The sequence below is a fragment of the Macrotis lagotis genome, chromosome 1 (genome assembly GCF_037893015.1).
Source record: "Macrotis lagotis isolate mMagLag1 chromosome 1, bilby.v1.9.chrom.fasta, whole genome shotgun sequence".
NCBI classification, from domain to species: domain Eukaryota; kingdom Metazoa; phylum Chordata; class Mammalia; order Peramelemorphia; family Peramelidae; genus Macrotis; species Macrotis lagotis.
The window spans coordinates 906,555,057-906,581,828 of NC_133658.1; the positions used below are offsets into that span (position 1 = coordinate 906,555,057).

The window sequence follows — 26,772 nt, forward strand, 5'->3', positions numbered from 1 at the left end:
GAACAATTTTCCTCTTGTTGGTCAGTTAAACCCAGTTTAATTTGGATGACTCCAGACCTTTAAAATGCATGCATGCCAAGTCTAAGAAATTGAGAGGCTGGGTATAACTTCCTTTTCCCTTTCTCATTCTCTTGCTGCATTAGCACACTGAGTTATAAGTTCCCTGAATCCTTACCCCTCATTCTTCACTCTTTTTTAAACAATTTGGAAAATATCCCTTTTCCATAGGTCCTAGCTATATAAAGCTATATCTTCACCTCTGGATGACATGGCGGTTTCCTATTTATGCTTTTAGCTTCTTTGTCTAAAATTCTCTATATATCTGATCTTTGAAGGATCACTGGACTTTTGACCAGTTACAGAGGCCACTTTGCTATATACTACCATCAGAAGTAGGGTAGGACAATGGGGACTACACACTGATACTTCTCTCTATCGGCATCTGTTCTCCTAATCCTCTTGTGAGTAAGAATAAAGTTTTGCTAACTGCTATCCTTGTGTGGCTTTGATGCTCTTCATCCCAACTCTCATGATCCCTATAATTTTGCCTTTACAGCCTCAGTGTCTGGGACAGAGTACATATGAACATTCATTGTTTAGAGGAGCAAAGCAATCAGATCTGACAGCACCTTATTCCACCTGCTTCTTGGTATGGAGAGAGAATATACAATGATGAGAGGATATACAAAAGGCATGACCTGTATCACTATGCTTGCTTTCCGGCTGTAAAACTTGTATTATTTACTGATGATTCTTCAGGGTTGTCAGATTCCTCTTTATCACACATATCCAGGGAGAGGGGAGGAGCCAACTTGATACTGAAGCCAACTTGAACTATATAAAATTTTCATCATTTTTACCTCAGAAACTGATGAATGATATAAAACAAAACTTGATTTATTGTTTCATTATTTAGACTTAAGAAAGTGGTGTAGAAAATGCTAATAATTCAGATTAAATTTAAAAGTATGTTGTGTGTGCATAGCACACACTGTTTATTTCCCACATAGCCTCTTTACCACCATATTTTGAGTTTATGTCCACTGTTTCCATATATTAAGCATGTATTTATGAGTAAATGAACCTCAGGCTTTTGGGAGGGCACAATGTTTTTTTTTTTATCAATTGCTCTTGTTATATGCAATTTTAGAAAATGTCTTTGCTTAAAGATAATTAAAATTTAGCTAATTTGTCAAGAGCTTATTGTTAATGGTAAGCACACCAGTGGGGGCTCAAGAACTATAGTAATATATTTCCCAATGGTTATCCCTAGAACCCAAGGTAGTGGTTACCCTTTTGGGGACCTAAGTAGTAAGTTGGAGTGTAGGTAAATGTTGATAGAGTGGTTCCAGAGATGTTGCATGGCAAACATGATGATTTTCACTACCCTACTCTCAATCAGGCAGGCATCACTCAGGATGAGATGACATGAAGGAACTGTGATACGTAGATGGAGGATATGCTCCTAATAAAGATATAACAATTCAAAAAAATGACTGCATTATTATTAGAGAAGGTAAATAATTAACTTAAGTGTACCTGGATCATGACCAAAACTTCTGCTTTTCCAGCTCTAGGAAATCTCAGAAGGGAATTCAGTTAGCTCCACCTTCTCAAAGTTCTCTGCAACATCTCTGACCAATGGGAAGTAAAAGAGGAGGGTTGTGGGAGGAGCTGAATGAATTAAGGCAGGAAACCACAGTGACCACCAGGGGCAGGCTTAGAGCCAATGTCCAACCAAGTCCATAAAAACTCTTGCAGAAAAGAATGAACAAAGACATAGAGAAAAAGTGATCTCAATCTCTTCAGGGAGAGAGAAAGAATAAGAATTAGGAGACATTTCTTGGAACAGGGGAAGATTTTAGGACTGTGAGGACCAGCTTCGTAGCCTTTGTCTGTCTTTAATCAGACACTCCAAGAAATTGGGGTGGAGCAGAACTTGATGTCAAAACTCAAGGATATACCCCACAGGGGTTTCAGTCCCTGGAAGAGGTTTCTGGTCACAGGTGAGAGAGACTGAAGCTTGGGAAAGTGGGAAATGAGAGGGGGCACAATTAGTTTCTTTAAATTTTTTTTTGTAATTTTTTAAAATTAAATACAAAATGAGAAAAAATAATCATGTATACAGCAGATCCTAAGAGAAGATTCATTATAAAACAGTAACTTTTCATTTCCAGAAAATCTATAAAAAAACTTCACTTTGTTTTCAAAGCTGCCCAGCTTTTCTTTGTTTCCTTGTTGGTTTTCTTTTGTACTCAACTCTGAACTTTTTACTTTAATTTTTCTCTTTCCTCCTTCCCTCACTCTATAGAAGACTACAATTAAGCATGACCTATATGCATATACATAGACCTATAAACCTAAATTTATGCACACATACACACATAACCACACCATGCTTATTTTTTTCTACTATCTGTTTCTCTAAAGGTAGATAACTTTTTCCTTCATAAGTCCAGGGCTTTCAATGTTTTTTTCTAAATCAACCAATTCATCTTTTTTTCCATATCAGAGCAATAGTTCAACCTAGTCACATCATATCTGAGATTGTGTATGAAAAATTTTCCACCAATTTTCTGTATTATTTTTATTCTTGTTTTATTGTTTTATTCTATAGGTTTTATTTATACAAGAAAATTTTAATTTAAAATAATCAAAATTATTCTTTTTACAAATCAACAGTGCTCCCACTTTATACTGCTGAATCTATTTTCTTTACATCCTTTCCCTTGATTTCTTTGACATTTCTAACCTTTTTTCTTCCAAACTTTGCTATTATTTTTTCCTAACTCAGTAAAAGAAATATTGCTCATTTAATTGAGATGGCATTGAATAGTTTAGTTAGACAAAATTATCATTTAAACCTATTTGTTGACTTTACCAACCAATAAATATTAAATATTGCTTTATTTGTATAAAAATGTATTATGTTTCTATTAATATAATTCCTGTGTTTGTTTTTGCAGGCACATGCTCAGATATTTTAAATGATCTAGAACAATATTGAAGAATATTGCTGACTCATAGTGTACTTTCTCTATTTCTCACTTTTGATTAAATTTATTTTAGCTTTAACTTTAAGATCATGATTACTAACCTTTTTTCTGAATATATTAAATTCTCTTCCTGCCCTTTACTGTATCTTTGTATGTCTTTCATTTTTGTTTTCTGAAAGCAACATATTGTTGGATTCAAATGTTTAATCTGCTATTGATTTCCATTTTATAGATAAATTCATCCCATTCACATTCTAAGTTATAATTACTTGTGTATTTTCTCCTTTCCTATTTTTCTGCACTATCCTCACCCTATTTACTCTATCCCTTCTCAGGTCTCTGCTTTAATTCTACTTGCTCCATTACCTTCCTATATTTTATCCTACCCACCCCTTTTTGAGTCTTGAGTCCCTCCCTTATCCTCCCTCCTCCACCCTGTCCTCTTGCCCTCTTATTTCTTTCTGAGTTTGTAAGGCTTTTGTATGTGTGTGTGTGTGTGTGTGTGTGTGTGTGTGTGTGTGTGTGTGTGTATGTGTGTGTGTGTGTGTGTTGCTCCCTCTTTAAACCATTAAAGAACTTTCTGCCTTCCTCCCACTAACTTCTTGTATATCAATTTTTTCTTTTATGCCTCTTATGAAATAATTATTCATTTTTATCAATCTACACTTTCTTTCAAAATACCCAAATAATGATGACAATCTTAAGAGTATTACTAATATTTTCAAATATACAAAGTAAACAATTTGATCTTATGGAGTCCCTTTATAATTGGTCTTTAAAGTTTATCCTATGTTTCTCCTGGATTGTTATATGTTAAATTTTCCCCTTAAGTTCTTGGGGTTTTGTTCCAAAAGTCTTTGAATGTGCTAAATGTTCATTTTTGTTCCCATTGAGGATTATATTTAACTTTGTTGGGTGACTATCTTTAGTTTAATTCCAGTTCTTTTGCTCTAGGGAATCTATATTTAAGACCTATAGTTTTTCACTATAGTAACTGCCATATCTTTTGTAATCCTTATTGTAACTCCAAAATATTTAAATTGTTTTTTTTTTCTTGTTACTTCTCCTTAATGCAGGAGCTTTGAAACTTGGCTATGATGTTCTTATGTTTTCTTCCTGGACTCTCTTTCAAATGATTGACAGATTTTTTTTCTATTTCTACTTTACCATCTTCATCTAGAACTTCAGGACAATTTTCCTTGATAATTTCATGCAATACTGTATCAAGTTTCTTTTTTTATTGTAATTTTCAGGTATCTGACTATTCTTATATTATTTTTCCACAATCTGTTCTTAGATCAGTTGTTTTTTCTGATGAGATGTTTCATGTTTCTTCTACTTTTTCACTCTTTTGATTTGTTTTTTTTTATTCTTTTATGTCTTATAATATAGCTTCCCTTTGCCCATTTCTCATTTTCAAGGAATTATTTTCTTCCTTAGGTTTTTGATTCTCAATTTCCAATTATAGACTTCCTTTTCATAATTTTTTCAATTTTCTTGAATTTTTTTCTAATTTTTCCTTGATCTCTCTCTCTCTCTTATTGACTTTCTTTTAGGTTTTTGCAAGGCAGTGGGGTTAAGTGGCTTGCCCAAGGCCACACAGCTAGGTAATTATTAAGTGTCTGAGGCTGGATTTGAACTCAGGTACTCCTGACTGCAGAGACATTGCTCTATCCACTGCACCACCTAACCTCCCCATCTTATGATTTTTGATTTGAAGATTCTATACTTTAAAGATTCTATGATTCTGCTTCTCTTTGCTCATGTACTAGGATATGAGCCTCTTCTGGGACCTACTTAGCTGAAGGACAGGAAAATAGACTGAAATAGGGAAATGGGTGAGTGGAAGAGAAGGCTAGTCTCTCTGGATGGAGATTTATTTCAGTTTTCATCCTTAATCTGAAACAATCATGAGCATTGCTTTTGGCAGTTGGATTAGGGCTTGAGAAAAATCACACTGTGATATAACCTCTCTCTGCCCTTTAGTTTGTGGAAAAGGATGGGTCATTCCCTAGTGACTACAGGTCACACCTAACTTACACCATACTCTTGGTGGAGGGATATTTGTGTAATTTAAATACTATATGTCAGCCAAGTCAAGACAAGGGGCACAGATGATTACCATTATTCCCTCTCTTTTCTTTTTTGAGTTCTTCAATTGCCCTGATAGAAGTTTTGCCATCTTCAAATCCAGATCAATTTCCCCCAATCCTTCACACTCAAAGACAGTTAGGGGACACCACAGGACAGAGAATACCAAGCTAGTAGTCATAAACACCTGGATAAAATCCAGGCTTGGACATTTAATAGATGCATGACCCTGGATAAGTCACAACACTACTTGCCTCAGTTTCCTTATTTTTTTTAGTTTTTTTGCAAGGCAAATGGGGTTAGGTGGCTTGCCCAAGGCCACACAGCTAGGTAATTATTAAGTGTCTGAGACCAGATTTGAACCCAGCTACTCCTGACTCCAGGGCTGGTGCTTTATCCACTATGCCACCTAGCTACCCCCAGTTTCCTTATTTTTAAATGAAGATAATAGCATCACCTATTTCCCAGAGTTGTTGTGAGAATAAAATGAAAGAATATTTGTAAAACACTAAGCACAGTGCCTGGAGTAGAGTAGGCATTTAAGAAATACCTGTTTCTTTTCCCCCCTTCCTTCCAAGGGTCGATCAGCTGACCATAGATTTCTTCTCCAAACAGGGATGAATATTTCAAATATTATTATCCCATATATTATTTATGTATATACATGTATTTGTATATTGGTTTTTGTAAGGCAAATAAAGGGCACAGATTAGTAAGTATCAGTTGTTGGAGAACAAATTTGAATCAGGTCCTCCTGACTCCAGGATTGGTGCTCTATCCCCTTGCATCACCTAGCAGCCCCCTCCCCTTTTATAAATAGGAAACCTGAGGCAATAGGGAAAGAGTGGCCAAGGTGGAGTTGAAACTAGATGTCTAATGCTCTAGCTGCCATTCTCAGATGACTTTTAAGAGCAGCTTTGACCACAAGTGCCATCATTCTATGGGGCTTCTGATGTTGAGCTCTTCCCTTACTCTTCATTTTAGTCAGATCATTCTTGAAGGATGAGCACACTGACCATTGCTGGACCTAGGTAGGATGCTTCTCTAGTTCAATTGGACATGGCATGGCTTGGAGTCCATTGGTAGAGCCTTTAGTATTCAGCATCTCTGGGACCTGGTGGGACCACACAGAAGGTCATTGAGATTTGTGAGCCTAGCACAACTAGCAGTTTGAATAATAGGTGTCTATTAGTCTTGTTGAAGAGGAAGGATTGGGGTGGCTAGGTGGTGCAGTGGATGGAGCACTGGCCCTGGAGTCAGGAGTACCTGAGTTCAAATCTGGCCTCAGACACTTCATAATTATCTAGGTGTGTGGCCTTGGGCAAGCCACTTAACCCCATTGACTTGCAAAAACCTTAAAAAAAAAAGAAGAAGGATTCCAGACATTTTGACTGGATCTCAAGGTCATTTCTTCAGTCTTTATTTTTTCTCACTCCTAGTGGGTTCTTTTTCTCTCTATTTTGTTTTGTTTCTGGATTTTTGTAAGTCAATGGGGTTAAGTGACTTGTCAAAGATCACACAGCCAAGCAAATTTTAAGTGTCTGAAATTGGATTTAAACTCAGGTCCTCCTGACTCCAGGGCTGGTGCTCTATCCACTGTGTCACCTAGCTGCCTTGGTTCTTTTCTTGCTCTCGAAGAATCAGATTTTGAACAAACTAGTTCCTTTCTCTGGGCCGATCTTTTTTGATTAACAAAGGATTTGTAATAAATGACTGTATTACATTCTAGATCAAAACTCTGTACTTAATGCTTGAAGGTATCATCTAGCAATGACATGCAATGTTCTGTGATATATTGATTCTGTGCATGGATCAGAATTATACCATCAGGACAAAAGATAACTTTTAGAATTTGGAACATAGGCTATCAGATCTGGGAGTGACATTAGGACAGGGAATTTCAGACCTAAGAAGACCCTTGGAACATGGAATGTCAGAGCTGGGAGAAGTCATGGAAGAGAGTATGTCAGAACCGAGAAGGCCCTTAGGACAGAAAATGACAGAACTCGTAGGGGTCTTAGGACAGGGAATGACAGAGCTGAGAATGATTTTAGAAGAGAGAGTGTCAGACCTGGGATGGTCCTTGGAACATAGAATTACAGAGCTCTGAGGGCTCTTGGGACAGAGAATGAAAGCTGGTGGACTGTTAGGACAGGGATTGTCAGGACTGGAAAGGCCCTTAGAAAAGAGAATGTCAAAGCTGAGAGGTTTTTCAGGAAGTGAATGACAGAGCTAAGAGGGACTTTAGAACATGAAATGTCAGAGTTGAGAGGGATTTTAGGACAGGGTATGTCATACCTGGGAAGGGCCTTAGAATAGAGGCTTTAGATCATAGAATATGAGAGCTGCAACAGATTTTAAAACAAAGAATGTCAGAATTGAGAGGGACCTTAGAAGCCATCTGTTTCATCTCCTATCCCCCAACCCTATCATTTCATAGTCTAGAAAAATGAGAACTTCTTGGTAAAGGGAACTACTGAATATTATGATCATCAGAGCATATTATGGGAACATATCTAGAGCTAGACAGCATCTTAGAGGTCACCCCTCCCTTATTTTATGGTTAAGGAAACCAGGGCCCAGAGAGGAATGTGTCGTTGTAAAGTCTCTTAGATAGAAAGTAGCAGAACTGTTATTCTAATTCAGGGCTAGGATAGGACATTCAGACCAACAGCAGTCAAGCCAGGTATCAACTAGACACACATAGAATATCTCCCAAAAGCTGTACTCTGCTTCCCTCCTTCACCTTCTTTAAGTACAGTTCTCCATCTTAAAGGTAACTCCCAGTTTAGGTGGATGATGTGGCCCTATCATTGTAACTGAATCTCATTGGTCTCTTTGTCTCTTTCCCCTCTCTTAGCCTCTTTCCTTACATTGTGGAGCCTTCCAGGTGCTGCCCAATACATCATCACCCCCCAGCCATCCATTGCCGCTGAGGGAGATGATGTCCTTCTCTCTGTCCATGGCCTCCAAGAGGGAAGTTACATCAGTTTAACCTGGTTTCAAGGGCAAGGCTTTCTGAATAGTATCCTGTCCTATGACACTGCGACCAAGAATGTAACCATAGGCTCTGTGTTCTCCAATCATGAGTTCCAACCATCCACCGGTTCCCTCCTCATCAGGACAGTCAAATTGACTGATTCTGGAGACTACACCATTCTTGTAAACAGCCAAAGCAATGGACTGAAGACAGCAACAGGGAGTTTCCAAGTCTATGGTAAGAGTTACTTTATGTTTAGTTTGGGAATTTATGGCATTTAAGAGATTTGGGGCTTTTTGGTTTTTGTTTAAGGGAGAGATATTCCTTTCTTCATGTTTATTTTTCTCTTGAGAGTTGACCTGCTTTTGTAGAAGGGTCAAAGTCTCAGTCAAGGTATTTGAGTTCAAAAGCAAAAATTTTGTCATATTTGTCACAGTTGTCAGTGGTACTGGGGTCAGATTCAGTGGAGTTGCACAGGGGAGTGGAGAGAAGAGCATAGTCATACAAAGATTAGAAGTGGGATGTGTCCTATCCTTTAAAGATGCAGTTCCTAGTAATTCTGAGTGAGTGTGTTTGTGTGTGTGTGTGTGTGTGAAAGGGATTTGGGAAAGTGCAGGGTAGTGGGGAAAGCAAGCTCCAGGGAAGAGGTAGGATGCTCAGTCAATGCCACATATTGAGGGGATAAAGTCCTTTGCAAAGAAGTGCATTTCCCAAATATCAGGACCTTGGTCAGGGAATAGGGATTTCATAGGCAAGATGTTAAAAGGAAAGAACCTTTGTGAGATGATCTGGTAATAACTCACTGTGGGGGTACTAGAAAGAATGCTGGAGACAGAGAACCAGGATTCAAATTCTGATTTTGCTCCTGATTGTCTGAAAGGGACTTAGAAATTATTGAATCAGTTACCCCCTCTTTTTATAGATGAGGAAACTGAGGCTCAGGGATGTTCAATGATTGGCCTAGAATCTCATAGATAACAAGTAGCAGAGTTGAGATCTCCTCTTTGATGCCTGCCTAGATTTCCACCAATGAGTACAAACAATGGATTCCACCTGTGTGTTTGTATTATTTTAATTTGCATAATATATTGCCATGAGGCTAGAATAAATGAGCATATTTTATATAATTATAGCTTCAAACAGTGCCAATTCAAATATACAATCATTGCAGTGAATTCATTATTTGCTCAAAAAAGAATCTAGCTGTTATTTCTTTGTTTTTTTTACAAGGTTAAGTGACTTGCCCAAGGTCACACAGCCAAGAAATTGTTAAATGTCTGAGACGGGATTTGGACTTGCATACTCCTGACGCCAGGGCTGGTGCTCTATCTACTGCACCACCTAGCTGCCCTTCTAGTTGTTTTTTCTTTTCAAAAAAAATTCTTGGGAGACAGTGATATATTTATGAAATCAATAGTACAAGAATTAGTTATTGTAGTTAGTGAAAAATAAATTCCTTTTGTCTTCATTTATGAAGAAGACCATGACACCAGCGAGGTGATGCCATGACAAACTGTGACAAATGAATTAAATTTGAGTGAGGTGGGTTGTGCCCCACCCCAGGATTGTTATGAGGATAAACTGAGATAATATTTGTAAAAAATTTATTTGTAGACCTTCAAGTAATATATAAATGCTATTATGATGATAATGTTAAGAGCAAATGAGATAAAGAATTTGACACTGTGTCGGGCACATAGTAAGCAATATATAAATGTCATTGTGGTAATTATTACTGTTTAGGAGGAATGAGGGGAAAGTTGCCTTAAATATGACTTAAGACTAATGTCAGAAATCAGTTTTCTTCTGAAGTGGGCTGTCCCCAAATGCTGGTGGTAAAGTCTTCCTTGGGTGGTCCTCAAAAAGAGATTGGGTGATCACTTGGCAGCTTGTCTTAGTGGATAGAGCTTAGCTAGAAGGTCACTGAGATCCCTTTCCACTCATGCTCAGCAATTTTATGCTTGGTAACTTACTCAAGATCACACAGCATTTTGAGCAGCAAGGAACTTCCTAGGTTGGCCCCCTTACTGTGTGGAGGGAGAATCTGAGGTTTAAAGAGGGAGAAAGAGTGCACTCGATGTTACAAGGTCATTAGGTGGCAAAACTGGGATTTGCATCCAGGTCTTGTACTTCAAGTTCAGTATTTTTCCTCTTATGCTGTGATGGACTTTAATGTTTATAAAGTGTTTTCATCATAACAGTAGAATTTTCCTAGCCCTCTAAGGTGGGCAAAGGGCTTTACAAATGTCATCTCATTCAACTGAGAGCTCAGTAATGAGTATACTTATCTTCATTTCATAGCTGCAGAGATTGAGGTTCAGAGAGTCAATCAGTTAGTCAACAAACATTTATTAAGGAAGTTCCTACTGTGTTCTAAAGATTTTACTAAGCCCTAGAGATATGTAAAAAGATAAAAATATGGTTCCTGTTGTGGTCATGAGAGGAGAAGACTTGTCCAAGGTCATCAAATTAGTAAGCAGTGGGGTCAGGGTCACACCCCAATATAGGCCACCAATGTAGCAGGTTTCTGCCTTGTCATACTTGGCACAGTGGAATTGGGTTCAAATTTGGCTCAGATCCTTGAATTGTCTAACCTTGGATGAGCCATGGAGTGCTTTGGCTTGGGTTCTAGAAAAGTATCACAGGATCTGCGTTTGAATCCTGGCTCAGCTTTTTACTTCTGTGTGTCACCTGGGGCAAGTCATTCAAGAAATTCTGCACCTTATTTAACATATTTATTAAATGAGCATGGATTAGAGGAGTTCCAAACTCCCCTTCAGATCTTTTTTAAAAAATTTGTTTTTTTAGTATTTTGCAAGGCATTGGGGTTAAGTGGATTGCCCAAGGTCAAGCAGCTAGATAATTAAGTGTCTGAGGCTGGATTTGAACTCAGGTCCTTCTGACTCCAGGGCTGGTGCTCTATCCACTGTGCCACCTAGCTGCTTCCCCCCCCCCCCCCCAGATCTTGATCTACCTTCCAGGGGTTTCCTCTTCTCTAAACTTGCACTTTTCAGACTTTTTTTGATTTCCACTTTTAAAAATGATCAAATATCCCTCTCTCTCCAAATTAAATTTTGTTTTTGTGAGTTATAACCATTGATATTCCCTAGTTTTCTTAGAGATTAAAGCATCTTTGTATTATTATGAAATTAATTTTGACTTCATAGATACCATTAAAATGTATTGAGGATGTGAATAGTTGCTCTAAATGTCATTTCCCCCCCTCCATTCTCTTGTTGAGCAGCTGGTGATGTAGTGGATTGAACCCTGAGTCTGGAATCAGGAAGACTTACATGCAGACATATCTTAGCCATATGATCCTGGACAAGTCACTTACCTTTGTCTGTAATAGCATCTGCCTCTCAGATTTTTTGTGAGGATCAAATGAGATGACATTTGTAAAGCCCTTTGTAAACCTTAAAGGGCCATGAAAATTCTGCTATTATTGATTAACCTTGGTCCCAACCTCTCTAGGATTCAGTTTTGCTTAAAATAAGGAAGTTAGATCTCTTTGTAAAGCCTCCTTCCAACTCTAAATCTGCATGAGGATTGGCTTTAGGAACAGGTATGTCCAGCCTTGGAAAGGTCAGCTGTGTGGCACAGTAGTTAGGAGTTGTAGATGTGAAGTTAGGAAGACTTGAGTTCAGATCCAGCCTCAGATACTTACGACCTGTGTGATCATGGGCAAGTCACTTAACCCTGTTTGCTCATCTGTTTCCTCATCAGTAAAATAAGTTGGAAAAGGAAGTGGCAAGCCATTCCAGTATCTTTGCCAAGAAAACCCCAGAGGGAGTCATGGAGATGGATATGACTCAAATGACTCAAAAGCAATAACCTTGAGAAAAGAAGGGCTGGGGTGGGGCTGGTGGTGGGGTTCACGAGGACTCAGGAGTTGTCCTGTGGAGAATGGAAGGAACCATGATCTGCTTGACCCAGAGGGAAAAACCAGGAGCAGGCAGAAGAAGGAATAGAGAGGTAGATTTAGGCAGAAGGATAGGTCCACCTTCCTGATAATTTGAGTCCAAAATAGATAAAAGTCCAAGCTCTCATTTGTGATCCTATGGATTTCCCTGATTCAGCCTAAGTTTTCTGCCTCTGTTCTAAACCCTATGCTCTGATCTTAACCTTTTTGGGTCTCAGTTTCTGTATCTATAAAATAGGGATGATAATCTGCACTAACTCTCTCCTAGAGTGATTATGAGGCTACCTCCCCCAGCTTGTCTGGTGGTGTGACTATAGGCTGATCACTCATCTGCCTGGGTCTCAATTTCCTACTCTGTAACATGACCTCTAAGGTCCCTTCCAGCTCTCGTGATCCCATGACAACTCTTCCATTCTTCCAAGAGTCATCCTTCCTGGAATCCCAGATAAAATCTCCCTCTGCAGAAAGACTTTCCAAATACCCCTTAATTCTAGTACTTTTTCATCATTGACTATTTTCTATTTATCCTGTAGAGATCTAGTTTATATCTAGTGTTTTCTCTTCCATTAGACTGTGAGTTCTGTAAGGGCAGCAAATCTTTTGCCATGTATTTTATCTGCAGCATATAGTAGGAGTTTAATAAATGTTTATTGATTGATTGTGTGGGTTGTGGGTGTGCCTTCTCCCTTGGCCCTTTGGCTAACCTCTCTCTTCTTTTGTTCCAGCAAAACTAACAAAACCCAACATCATGGTAGTGCCTGGAAACTACATCATCGAATTTCAGAGCCCAGTGGAGTTCATTTGTAACCCTAGTCAGGTGAATGTCAGAATCCGGTGGTTCCTGAATGATACTGACCTTCCACTCAGTCTGCAATGGTCCCTCTCTATGGATAACAAGACCCTCACCTTTCAAAATGTCAGCAGAAGGAACAGTGGTTACTACCATTGTGAAGTCCAGAATCCAGTGGACTCCCAAAAGAGTGATGTCAGGGAGCTGATTGTCTACTGTGAGTATCCCCCCTTCCCTCTAGGGACCTGAGTCTAGACTGCATATCCTTCCTCAGCAGGATGAACAGAATAGATAGTGAGGTCCCTGTCACAGGACTGACCACTTGTTAGGCGTGTAATAGAGAAGATTCTTCTTCAGGTTTGGGATAGCCCAGATCACAGAATCTCAGAGTTGAAGAGATTCTCCGAGGGGTCATAGGATCAAGGCAATGGGTTTAAGGATTTTCTATTTCAGGGTTCTTATCTTAGTTTAGAAAAGAAAGTCAAGAAATAATTTGCTCAAGGTCATACTGTAAATTACTGACAGAGTCAGAATTCTACCCTAGGTCTTATGAATCTGAATCTAGGTCCAAGGAGCATCTAGTTCAACCTTTATCATATCGGGGATGCTCCCAAGGATTTTGTCCAAGTTGTTCTGGAAGATGCTAGCATTTTTGCAGTTCTAAGATTCTGAGGGATTGTGAGTGATCATGCCTGGGAAGTGACTTTAATTGATGACTGTGGCAAATTAAGGAGCACAGAGGTCCCTAGGAAGAGATCTGAGGATCTCTGAGGATAGTGTGGGGAATGGGCTAGTCTGGGATTCTGTATGCAAAGGTCATCATCCAAGGGGATGAGGCCCATCAGGAGAGAATAGGGCAGGTAGGCAGAAGAACCAGGGTCATTAAATCCATGGGCATTTTAACCAAAGTGCATTTTTGTTGTTCTTCACAAACACCTTGCCTTTGTCCTCCCACATAGAGCTCCCTGTTCATCTTGGAATCTTGGAATATGTGACTTTCTTTAAAACTAAACTCTAATGCCATTTCCTGTCTGAGATGTTTCCTCCTGTGCCTTTCCTGAATGATACTGACCTCCCACTCAGTCCACAATGGTTCCTATCTTTGGATAACAAGACCCTTATCACTGACCTCCAAAGTGGCTTATTCAAATTCAGTATCAGGAAGTTACTAGCTATGTAAGTTCATTAAATGTCTAGCTTTAATTATTTCATCTAGACAATGAGGTAGTTGAATTTGATGAGCCTCTGATTTTGAATTTATACTGCTTTTTAAAATAAATACTTCCATGTATTTATTTGCCTTGTTAGAATGGAAGGAAGCTTCTTGAGGTGGCATTATAGTGAACTTTGGACTTGGAATCAAGGAAGATTTATCTTTATGAGTTCTAATTCAGCCTCAGTCACTCACTAGCTAGGTGACTCTGGGCAAGTCACTTTGTGGCAGGGGAACTCTGGACACAAAGCTATACTGTCGGGGCTGTTCTCCATTACTTTCTGGTCACACTCTTTGGGTCAGGAGAAGGTAGGGTTCTCATGAAGACCTTCTCATGCTCAGTGAGTACCATCTTAGTCACTCCTTGGGAAGCGCCCAAGGTGACATGCTCATTGGAGGATACCTGCAAGCAGGTATTGAGCTGCTCCTCTGGGAACCATTCTTGTCCTGTCCTCTGGAAAAGTGTTTGAGTGGATCACCATCCACTTAAACTTCCAGATGGTTATTTCTCTCTTCTCTTCTCTAGGCTGAATTCATGTGATCTGGCCCTTGTGGCTGGATCGATGTTTATCTAAACTTCTTTTCTTTTCCCTTTTAACTTGACTACTCTTCCTAGCTTGTAACTACCAATGTGACCCCACCTCTGTGTGGCTGGATCTGTTGATCTAAGCTTCTTTACTTTTCCCTTTTCCCTTGGCTAAACTTTTCTTTTTCCTTTTAACTTGACTACTCTTCCTAGCTTGTAATTGCCAATATGACCCCAGCTCCATGTGGCTAGATCTATGTTGATCTAAGCTTCTTTTTTTCCCCCTTTTTAAGCATGGTAGCCTTTTTTAAACCTCAAATTCTGCTAATAGTCCAGTCCTTTAAGAAAATCACTATCTTCCTGCTTCTCCAAAGAACTTAGCCTGTGAACTTTTTTTGTAGTCATTATATAGTAATTTGTGAACTTTATGCAGCAATCTATGAACTACTTTTTTCTTTTTTTTTAAAATTTATTTAAGGCAATGGGGTTAAGTGACTTACCCAAGGTCACACAGCTAGGCAATTATTAAGTGTCTGAGGCCACATTTGAACTGAGGCACTCCTGACTCAAGGACTGATGCTCTATCCATTGCACCACCTAGTTGCCCCAACCTATGAACTTTTTGTAATAACCTGTGAACTTTGCATTAACTTATGAACAAAAACTTAAGCCTTTTTTATACCTCCCTGAGTCAGAGATTGGTGAGTTCCTCACAAAAAAATGAACCCACATAGATTGATCTGTAAGTACCCTTTTCTCAAAGTTCATTTCATTCTACCTTCAACTTAACCCAATTTTCTCAGTTTTCTCACCTGTAAAATGAGCCAAAGAAGGAAATGGCAACCTGCTCCAGTATCCTTGCCAAGAAAACCCAAAATTGGGTCATGAAGAATCAGATATGATTGAAACAGCTGACTGATGAAAATCTATTCCCAGCTTCCAATACAGTGTCTGACACATAAGAGGTGCTTTATTCTTTCTTTCAGATTGATGGATCATAGGAACTGCCTACCTTTTCATACTTATTAAACTGTCCATGCTCTTCCCTAAACTTGGTTATCAGGCTCTCATTTCTGTGTCTTGACATGGGTTTTCTCTTTTGCCTAGAATGTTCTCTCTTCTCATCTCCAACCCTAGGCATCCCAGTTCTCTTCAAAATTCACCTTTTACATGGAAAAATCTCCTGGTCTCCTCCCAGTGCTGATGTTCCATTGTACCCCTAGAAACTCTGCAAGACTTTCCCTGTTCTCTGTAATGTTAGAGTCTTCCTCTAGAGACTAGCTCCCTTTTCTCCTGTAGTCATCTTGTTTGTATCTTAGTTGTTTACATGTTTTTTAGGTTTTTTTTTAGTTTTTTTCAAGGCAATGGGGCTAAGTGACTTGCCAAAGGTCACACAGCTAGGTAATTATTAAGTGTCTGAGGTTGGATTTGAACTCAGGTCCTCCTGACTCTAGGGCTGGTGCTCTATCCACCTAGCCACCCCAGTTGTTTTCGTGTTTTTTCCTTCCATTCTCATCTTCTCCCAACCCTCCTTTTCCCCTCACCCATTAGACTATGAAATTCTTGAGAACTTGGATTGTTTTCTTTGGAATTTCTCTTTTTTTTAGATTGCCTCTCTTTGACCCCCCCGCCCACATTTAGCATAGTCTCTGAAACATAGTAGAATTAATGATTGCTGGCTTGACAGGAGTGGTGAGGTCTTTAGAGATCATACAGTCCAAGACCCACATTTTGTGATCTCAGCATATCTCCCCATCTGGAGTCTGTTTTCTTTGGCTCTATAAGGTGAGGATTCAGTGAGGTCCAACAATCCCTCCCACCTTAGACTTTGGATCTATAGATGATAAGAGAAATTTCCCTGATTGCTTGTTCCCACAAGCTAGCACTGGGAATGAAAGGTAAAAAATGGTGGGAGGCAGGTTTTGTCTGAATGGGAAGAAAAACTTTGCAAGAATTAGAGCTAGCATTTAAAGTTCTACAAATTATAAAGACAGTTGCTTGGGTGTTATCAATGACTCATAATTATAAATACTTAGTCCAGAGTCATTAAAGTAGCTTTTATTATTAAACACTGCAAAGGACCATCTCTCCTAGCAAGAAAAGGCTGTGAATGATGACAATATACAGTCTTATACATACAGTTTGAAAAGCTTGTTCCTCGCCTTCAAGCCAATCATTGGCCGGGATTACAATCTAATTAATAACCCTCATCCCATACTATTCTTTAATAATATTTTCCCTACCCCGGTCATCATATTAATGAGCTCAGGGGAGTATCCAGTAATAAGTATAAACTTCATTGAGCAGGCATTAAGGAGAAGGACACAGACCCTAGGTTGACCCCTGATTCGTTGAAGATAGTTTACCTCCCCCTAGGTAAGGAGGCTTGACAATGGTGAGGAGATCTCACTCAGCTTAATGATTGGTTAGGATCATTTCTTTTGTTTTATACTCACATACCTGTGTGTGGGCTCCAACCATCCTAGTCAGGTCCTAGGCTCTGTGATGTAAACTAACAATCTTCCCTTACATTCTATGGAAGCCAAACACCCTCCTTTCCTCACATCAGGTTACCCTTGCTTTGTGATCCCTTCCCATGGGCACATTCCAAGTATCTCATAACTTCAGAGCTTAAATCCAGCCCTGACATTTTACCAATAAGGAAACTGAGACCCCAAGACAGGAAGGATAGGACATAAACATGAGGTGGCTAAGGCCGGATTCAAACCCAAATTCAAACCTGTCTCGTTCCACATCCAGTGGTTTCATGGAAGAATCACTTGTTCTGGAATCAGGAAACTTAACTTTGAATTCTGCCTATGACATTTTAAAATCTTGAGATGCTAATGAACCCTAAGTAGAACTAAGAGAACCTAGTTGGCTAGAATGATGGAGATGATAGTCTTTGTTGAGATTGTGTGAGAGGATCTGCCCTCCTGGCATAGACAGCAACAGAAAGGAGACTCAACAGAGCAGGGTCCACAAGGGGAAGGAGCCTGGTATCTGACCTCAGCAGGCTCAAAGTGTTGGAAAAGAACTATGTCTGTTGAACCAAGCAAGCTGAGATGCTAATGTCTTCTGTTCTGGTGCATGAGGGAGGTGGAGGATGAATGACTGAGCCCAGTGTAGGGTAAAGAGGATGCAGCAGCTTATGACCAAGGGCTCAGGTTGGTATTATAATATAATTCAACTCATTTTGACTGATTCAATCTTATTTATTTCTATTAAATTAAAATAGTTTAAATTAATTTCTGTTCAGTTCAATTGAATTCATATCAGGGGAGTGTCATATCATATCCCCTTTTTAACTTTTTTCTAATTGACTAATTCAACTCGGATTTATTCAAATGCAATCATTTCAATTCATTTTATTGTAGACACTGTGCTAAGAGCTGGGGGAATAAAGAATAAGTCAATTGCCTCTGCCTTCAAAGAGCTTATATGGGAAAGGTAGGAAGAAAGCAAGCATCTTTTAAGCACCTGCTGTACGTTAGGGTGGCTAGGTGATGTCAAAGTGCCAGGGCTCAAGTCAGGAGGACTCAGTTTCATGAATTTAATTTTTTTTGGTTTTTGCAATTCAGTGGGCTTAAGTGACTTGCCCAAGGCCACACAGTTGGATAATTATTAAGTGTCTGAGGCTGAACTTGAACTCAGCTTCTCCTGACTCCAGGGTTGGTGCTCTATCCACTGTACCTAGCTGCTCCCATGAATTCAAATTTGACTTCAGATACTTCCTAGCTGTGGGACCCTGGGCAAGTCATTTGTCTCTGCTTTTTGGCAATTAGGTGAATAGTGTGCCAGGCCTGTGGTCAACAACATTCATCTTTAGAGGTTCATATCTGGCCTCAGATCCTTAAGTTACTTCCCCCTGTTTGCCTCAGTTTTGCTCATCTGAAAAAGAACTGAAGGAGGAAGTGGCAAACTGCTTCAGTATCTCTGCCACGAAAACCCTGAATAGGGCCACAAAGAGTCAGACATAATTGAAACAACTCAACAATAACAATAAACTACCTGCAAAACACTTTATTTATTTTATCTTAGTACTAATCTTGCGATTTATCATTATCACCATTTTTGTAGTTGAGAACACTGAGGCTAATGGATGGTTAAATGACTTGCTCAGGATCACACAGCTAGGAAGTATTTGAGGTTGAATTTGAAGTCAGATCCTCCTAATTTTGGCTCCAATGCTCTGGCCATTGGGCCATGAAGCATGTCGATAAACAGATTCAACATATGAGAACATACAGAAAGTAGACAGATGGTAGGGTAGGTTTCTTACAGAGAAAAGTGCTAGTTGCTAGGGGGATATGTACAGTATGTCATACTCGGGGTGGCTAGGTGGCACAGTGGATAGAGCACCGGCCCCGGAGTCAGGAGTACTTGAGTTCAAATCTGTCATCAGACACTTAATAATTACCTAGCTGTGTGGCCTTGGGCAAGCCACTTAACCCAAATGCTTTGCAAAAACCTAAAAAAAAAGATGTCATACTCGATGTATATGTATCAGTTAGTTTTATTGACTTAGATAAATTCAACTAAGTTCATTTTCTCTTTTTATTATTGATTCTTCGATTCAAAGGCTAATATACTGGTTAGAAGAGGGAGGGACATATTTAGAAATGAAGAAGTGAAAATAAAGGATAATTACAAAACCCCATTTCTAAGTTATGGCATGTTACGCACTCATCCTTTTGGAATCTGTTCTTTCAAAACCTAGAATTAATATCCAATTATATCAGACTTTCCTTTTCTTTTGTAATCATGAATTCACTTATGTTAAAATTCATTCAGTCAATTTCAGTCCATTCATTTTGCTTAATTTTAATTCATATTGACTCTTTTCCATTCATTTCATTATTATTTAAATAACTTCAATTCTGATTCATTTAATTATTTATTTATTTTGGCAAGGCAATGGGTTTAAGGGACTTGCCCAAGGTCACACAGTTAGATGTCTGAGACCAAATTTGAACACAGGTCCTACTGACCCCAGGGCAGTTGCTCTATCCACTGAGTCACCCAGTTGACCTTGATGCATTCAATTCTAGTCTATTTTATTTGGTTCACTTTAACAAGGATCTATTAAGTGCCTACTACATTCAGACTCTTCTCTGGGGCTGAAGATACAGAGATAGTGATGATACAAACCCTGTTCTTGGAAAATTTGCAAGCAGATGTGTGGAAAGAGATCTCTCTTTCTCTCTCTCTCTCTCTCTCTCTCTCTCTCTCACACACACACACACACACACACATTCACATTTAAAGGGAGAGTGGGAGAACAGCAGAGAAGAAAGAAGGTTTTACAAAAAGTGGTCAGCAATCAGAGGAGGGAGAAAACCCTGTTATTTATGTTTGGGACTGGGAAGGGAAGATTTCCCCGAATTCTTAGCTCAAGTGTTCTTTTCTAGTCTATTGAGATGAAGCTGTCCAGGAGGTGTCTGAAAAAAGTGGGTTGGGAGTTCTGGGGAATCTCAGGGCCAAGCATGCAGATTGTGGTAGCTCCAAAAAGGATAATTATTATGGTCCTTGGAGGGGAAGAGGTCACCATGAGGAATTTTGGAGAGGGAGAGATGATAATAGGAGAGGCCAGCAGGGCCTTATACAATCAACACCTACTCTGAAGAGAATGAGGGGCCTTAACATTTTATCTTTTCTTTGCAGATGGACCAGACCAGGTCATGATCACGCCAGACACTGCATCCATTTGGGGCAACATCATCGGGGTGGAAATCAATTCCAACCTCATGTTAGAATGTCAGACTGAGTCAAACCCTGCCCCTCATTATGTGTGGTATTTTAATGAAATCAAGTTAGGGACTACTTCAATCAATCACTACATCACAAGGGCCTCTAAGAATAATCAAGGGAATTACAAATGTATAGCCCGCAACAGTAAGAATGGAAAGTCTTCTTCAGCATCTGTCACTGTCTTGGTGACTGGTGAGTCCTGGTGAGACTGCTAAGCCCAGGTCTCTTTTTCTCTACTCATACATAGTTTCACTAAAGTGAGAACTAGAATGAAAGTATTATGGAATATCAGAGTTGGGATGGTTCTTAGAGTAGGAAATATTAGAGGTGGGAGGGTTTTTAGAACATAGGTTGCCAGATCTGGGAAGAACCTTGGAACCCAGGAAGTTAGAGTTGGGAGGGACTTTAGAACAGGGGATGTCAGACCTGGGAGGGGCCTTAGAACACGGGATGTCAGAGTTGGGAGGGGCCTTACATCTTACAATGTTAGATTTTAGAATCCACATTATCAACTGGAGGTGGAGTTGGAGGTCATCACCTCATTTTACAAATGGAGGAGAATGGGTCCCCAAAAGGGAAGGAGACTATCCAAAGTCACATTGCTAGTTAGTGAAACAGCACCAGAACCCAGGCCTCCTGACTCCCAGTCTCAGATTCTTTGTCTTTGACCCCATATCTTTGCTTGCTTGGAGACATTTCATCTGGTTTCCTTGGGGAGGAAATTCTTGGCTTCCTTTTCCTGGTTGAATTGGAGTGATAGCAGCAGAGATTGGTTTGGGCAGTGGCAGGAGTAAAGAGTGACAAATCAGGCATAGACTACTGAACTTGTGTTTGAAACTAGATCTATTATCAATCATCTATGTGACTTTGAAAAGTCCCTTCACAGTTCCATACCTCCATTTCTTCATCTATATGAAAGAGGTTGAATCAGTTGATCTTGAAGCCTCCTGAGCTTGGATCCCAGAAAAGATCCAGAGGCATTATCTCCTTCTCTACTTTTCTCCAGAGAGAGTGACCAAACCCATTGTGTTGGCCAGTACCACTTCCATAGAAGAGAACAAGGGAGCGGTGAACTTTACTTGTAATACTACAGATATTGAAATAGAGGTTTATTGGCTCTTGAACAACCAGAACCTCTCACTGAGTGACCGACTGGTGCTGTCCCAAGAGAACCGGACACTGACCATAACCCAGGTCCGCAGAGAGGATGCTGGGGAATATCAGTGCACCACCTGCAATGTGATCAGCAGAAACAGTAGTGACCCAGTGGCATTAATTGTGAACTGTAAGTGATCCCATCCGATGCTTTGACCCAGAAAACTTTTGATGGCTAATGTTTTTAAATGGATATCTCTGTTTCTTTTAATACTATGTGACCCTGGGCAAATCTTTTACCCTCTCTGTAATTGAGGTGAAACTCTAAGATTATAAATGAAAGGAACTGTGCTGACCTTATGCCAATGAAATCATAAGTCTACTCCAAGCCTATCCTAAACTTTTCTTCCTTTCTTTCTCATTATATTCTTCCTCTCTCCCCTTTCTTTTATAAGAGGAAATAGAAAAGAAAGAGAATGAAAAAGCTCTTTAGAAAAACATTATCAGTGGATCTTGAAGTCAGATGCAATATTCCACATCCAAAGCCCCCCACCTCTGGCAGAAAGGAAGGAGGCATGCTCCCCCATCTCTTCTCTAAGAATCAAACTTGATCATTTAGTTTTGCTGTTGTTGGAGGTGTCTTTCTTTCCATTTTCCTTGTGTCTGTCAGGGACTACATGGATTCTCTGCTTTACTGATTTTTCTTTGCATCAATTCATAGAGTTCTTCTCTAGTTTCTCTGTTTTTGTCTCCTTTGTCACTTCTTTTAGCACAGGAGGATATTATCTAGTTCCTGAACCACTCTTTTTTTTAGCCTGGACAGAGTCTCCTGTTGTCAGTTTTCTCCTACTACAAACAAGTGGCTGGGAATATTTTGGTGTTTCTTTTCATCTTTGATCTCCTTGGGGTTTATGCCTACTTGTGGGATCTTTGATTTGAGTAACCAACTAAGGGCATTTTTACCACCAAGCATGTGTCCTCGGTACTATGCTGGGGTGGGGGTATGAAGAGCAAAATGAAACTGTTCTCAGCCTCAGTGATTTTGCTGTCAGGTGGGGATGAGGCTGGCGACAAGAGGCAGTCTAGAACTAGAGCTAAAAGGCAATGGAAAGGCCATCTGATCCAGTTCCTCCATTTTACAAAGAGAAATCGCAGACCTGGAGAGTCTAAATGACCTGACATCACGCAGATGTATTAATAAACAGCAGTTTTCAAGCCAAGACAATAAACTTTTATCATTCACAGTATTGGACTAGTTGATAAAGATACAAGAACACAATGTTAAAAATTGTCTTGTCCTCAGAAAGCTTATATTTACTGAATCCCATCCTTCAAGTCTCACAATTGGTCATTCTCTTACTTTAAAGATTTCCTACAATGGCAATGCTTCTTGGAGATGACAAATTGTTTCATGGAAGCAGGGCTTTGAGTATTAATGAGTTCTTTAATTCTTTTTTTTATGTTTTTGGTTTTTGCAAGGCAATGGGGTTAAGCAACTTGCCCAAGGCCACACAGCTAGGTAATTATTAAGTGTCTGAGGCTGCATTTGAACTCAGGTCCTCCTGACTCCAGGGTAGGGACCCTATGCACTGCACCACTTAGCTGCCCCAATTCTCTTATTCGTAAAAGAATAATTGAGCATTAAATCAGTCTCCTTGTAATAAAAACATTTTTAAGTTTTAAGCACTTAATAACAGAAAGGTTTAAACATATAATAATAAAATGCATTTTAAAGCTTAAAATAGCTTTTCAAGATTTGCAAAACATTTTACATATGCTCTCTCATTTGATTCTCTCAGCATTCCTATTTATTATCCTCATTTTACAGTTGAGGAAGCTGAGGTTGAGGGAAATTAAGTGATTTGACCAGAGTCATACAACTACCAAATGTCTGAGAAAGGATTTGAATTCAGGTGTTACCTGAATCCAGTGCTATTGCACCCAGGTGCTATTTCCATTCCCCACCTCCCATTCCAAGAAATCAGATTGGTGATCATACAGTCATAGAATGGTAGAGCTGGAAAGATCTTCAGAAATCATCTTGTCCAACCATCTAATTTTTGGATGAGGAAAATGAGACTCAAAGGGAAGGGACTTGCCCAGGGTCACACCTCTGATAAAGGGTTTAGCTAGAATTTGAATTCTATATTTTCTAACTCCAAATCTATAATCTTTCCCATGTGTTGCCACCATTGAAGCCTTTTATCCTTGCTTCCTTCCTGCCTTTACAGATGGACCTGACCATCTCAATATCACTCAGAAATCTGGATCCAGTGTGGTCAATGACATGGAAATTAAGCTTGGATCTACTCTGACCTTACTGTGTAGGGCTCATTCTCATCCAGCTGCCCAGTATCACTGGTCCTTCAATAGCAACATCTCACTGGAGCAGAATGGGTCACTGCTCAGTGTAGAGCCAGTGACCCAGGATCATCAGGGAACCTACACATGCTTGGCATGGAACAACTTGACCCAAATGTCCCGTTCAGCCACAGTCACCATCAGGGTGGTTGGTGAGTCCCTGGGCTTGTATCCCTGAGCATAGCCCTCTTTCTATCTTCCCTGGGGTCCTAGTGAGATATAGATCTCAGGCATCTGGAGATCTCCTCCTCATCATGGACTGAAAACAAAGGAGGAACTCCCTACATGAAGCCTCAAATCAGAAGTCATGAGAGATTGGGGCAATTGTCTCAGGTCTCCATGCTTTGGGGAATATTTGTGATGCTGATGACTTGGCGGTACAACCTAGCTAACCAATCAGTAGCTCTTCCTTGGTCCCCAAAGTAAGGAGTAGTATTCCATTCTCAAGAGACTGAAAATGGGCCCTCATGTTCTGGGAATACAGATAGGTTCCACACCTGTCTCAGAACATCTCCAGACCCCTCACTGCCCCCCAAATATCTCTGGGCCCTCAACCCCACCCCCAAACATATCCCTGGGTTCTCATCCCTAGAAGATGCCCCTGGTTCTTCCCTACCATAGGTTTGCCATACTGCCTTTGGGATTTTCCTAACTCCCTCCACTTCCATATACCTGGGCCTCCTGGGGATATCCTGGATTTCCCTCCCCACTCTATAAGAATGCCTCTGAGTTGTGGCCCTGGGTTACAAATCTGAATCCTGTTTCCCTGGGTATGCCAGATTCCTCACTGTCCGTTGGGGCCATTGCTGGCATTGTGATTGGCATTCTGGCTGCTGTTGCCCTTACCGTAGGGCTGGTGTATTTCCTGGTCATCAGAAAAAGGTACCCTCTGAAATGGGAGGAAGACCCCATTGAGTGGGAAATCTATTCAGCAACCTCTCTTGTACCTGATTCCAAGACAGGGAGGGCCAGTGGGATAAGGACTGAAGACCCAGATTTAAATCTTGGTTCTGCTCTTAGTATCTGGGGTCCTAGTGAGATATAGATCTCAGGCATCTGGAGATCTCCTCCTTGTCATGGACTGAAAACAAAGGAGGAACTCCCTACATGAAGCAAATCTCTTTATCTCTGTGCCTCATTTACTTGATCTAAAAAAAAAATAGGGGACTCTGCTTTAAAAGGATGATCCTAGGGTGCTAAGTATCTCTGAGGCACTATTCAGTTCTCATTCTTCCAAGCCTTGGAAGAGACTGGGAATGCTAATAACTTTAGATGCTCTTATTTTGGGGGGCTGACAAAGACTTTTCTTCACTGGATCCTCTTCACTCTGAAGGACATTGCATAGATTTTATTCTCTTTCATTTTACAGATGAGTTAATTGAGGCTCAGAAATGGGGAGGTCATGTTCCAGGATCACCCAGTCAGGATTCACACCCAATCTAGTGTTTTGTCTTTACCAGAAGATAATATCTCTGGTAGACAGAATGAGGAGATAGGATTAGGTATGACTGGGGGTGGTGGTGGGGAAAGGCCACAGCATAAATTCTGGGTGATGAATACAAAGTATGGAATGAGGACCATGTTGGGATTTTGAGAGTTCATAGCCATGACCATAGTCTGGGTCAATCTCTGAGGGCTACAGGGACATGATAGCATTAGAAATGGCCTTGAAGGACAGGGAGGATTGCAAAGAAAAAGGGTGATTTGTCTTTTCTCCATCTTGCTAACTCTCTTGTGGGTAGGGGAGTCGGAATGTCTGGATGCTTGGTAGCCTTGGGAATGAAACATTTACCATTTCAGAAGGGGCTGGGGCAGAACAACCACAATGATGACTACAATGACTACAACAAAACAACGATACTCTATTTCAGGTGCTCAGAAAAGAAATCAAAGGAGCAGGTGAATGGAGGTAAGACTCATTTGGGGCCCAAGCATGGTAAGAGGAGCTGCTGATGCAACAGCCCTGGACCCCATCTCCAGAAGCTCCTCTCCCAGTCCTCCATAAGAAGTTATATTAAGAGTACAGTCATAGGGCAGTTGGGTGATGCATTGGACAGAGCACTTGCCCTGGAATTAGGAGGACCTGAGTCCAAATTTGATCACTTATTAATGGTGATCCGGGGCAAGTCACTTAATCTCACTGCCTGCCCTAAAACAAAATAAAGCAGAACATCAGGCCTGATAATCAAAATGACCAGAATTCTAGTGCTAACTTCACTATTAACTTGTTCTGTATGGTTCTTGTCCTTTGTTATTGAAGGAGACCAAAATGACAACACTATGTTTGAGACAACTGTGGCTGATCAGATCAATATGAGCTCAGAATGCTCTACCACAGCTTGGGCACAAATAGTTCATGTGAACCCCTGGGGTGAGCACTCTAAACTTAAGAAGTAGGTCACATTTCCTTTGTGCTGCTTCAATTCTACCTTTCTCATAGAGTGCAGCCCCTTCACTAATGAGGGCATGCCATTCTGGGTGGTCCTGTGTTAGCATCTTTCATACTGCAAATCAATTCCAAAGTTCTTAAGAGAGACTCTCAGGGTATAACTTAAAGACAAATACCTTTATCCCTCTGGACCTTAGTTTTCCCACCTATAGAATGGAAGGGCCTAAACAAGATGATCTATAAGAACTTTTCCAAATATCGAGGCTATGATCTAATCTCACAAGAATCAGTCCTTACCTCTGCCTATATTGGGTTTCTCTTCCAGGAGAGTCAGAATCTGTAACCATGGATGCCTTAGGATCCCAGAGACCCACCACACATGCACAGGTTGGAAAAGTTTCCTTTGGCTCCCTCTCCATCTGCAAAAGTGGGGAAAGGTCCCCTTTCCCATCTGAGAAGGTAGAAAATCTGCAGGCGTCCTTCTAGTCTCTCCCTCTGCCATGGTTCTCTGTCAATACCCAATGTTTTCCAACTGCTGCTCTGGGATTTTTCTCTTTCTGTTCCACATGAAGACAAGCCCTTCACAATTCATGGCTTGGATTTTTCCTTATGACAAATCCTCAGTTCCTCTCAGTTGGATTCCTTTCATCCATCACTC

At 40.2% G+C, this 26,772-nt stretch overlaps 1 protein-coding gene across 1 annotated transcript; it reads left to right on the top strand.

Annotated features, from left to right (window-relative positions):
* Positions 1–1,942: 1,942 nt before the first annotated feature.
* On the top strand, positions 1,943–26,600 carry CEACAM20 (CEA cell adhesion molecule 20). Its single transcript, XM_074217479.1, has 9 exons — positions 1,943–2,006; positions 7,948–8,304; positions 12,715–12,996; positions 20,183–20,461; positions 21,276–21,554; positions 23,596–23,877; positions 24,505–24,607; positions 25,597–25,634; positions 26,440–26,600. The coding sequence occupies exons 1-9, from the start codon at positions 1,943–1,945 to the stop codon at positions 26,598–26,600; spliced, it is 1,845 nt and encodes a 614-aa protein (XP_074073580.1).
* The last annotated feature ends 172 nt before the right edge of the window (positions 26,601–26,772 follow it).

Bases quoted from the DNA above. Each gene is read 5' to 3' on its own strand.
- CEACAM20 (XM_074217479.1), top strand. From the start codon at position 1,943: ATGTCAAAACTCAAGGATATACCCCACAGGGGTTTCAGTCCCTGGAAG. The intron at 12,997-20,182 runs GTGAGTATCCCC...TTTTCTTTGCAG, and splicing joins CAGGGAGCTGATTGTCTACT to ATGGACCAGACCAGGTCATG. The intron at 21,555-23,595 runs GTAAGTGATCCC...CTGCCTTTACAG, and splicing joins AGTGGCATTAATTGTGAACT to ATGGACCTGACCATCTCAAT.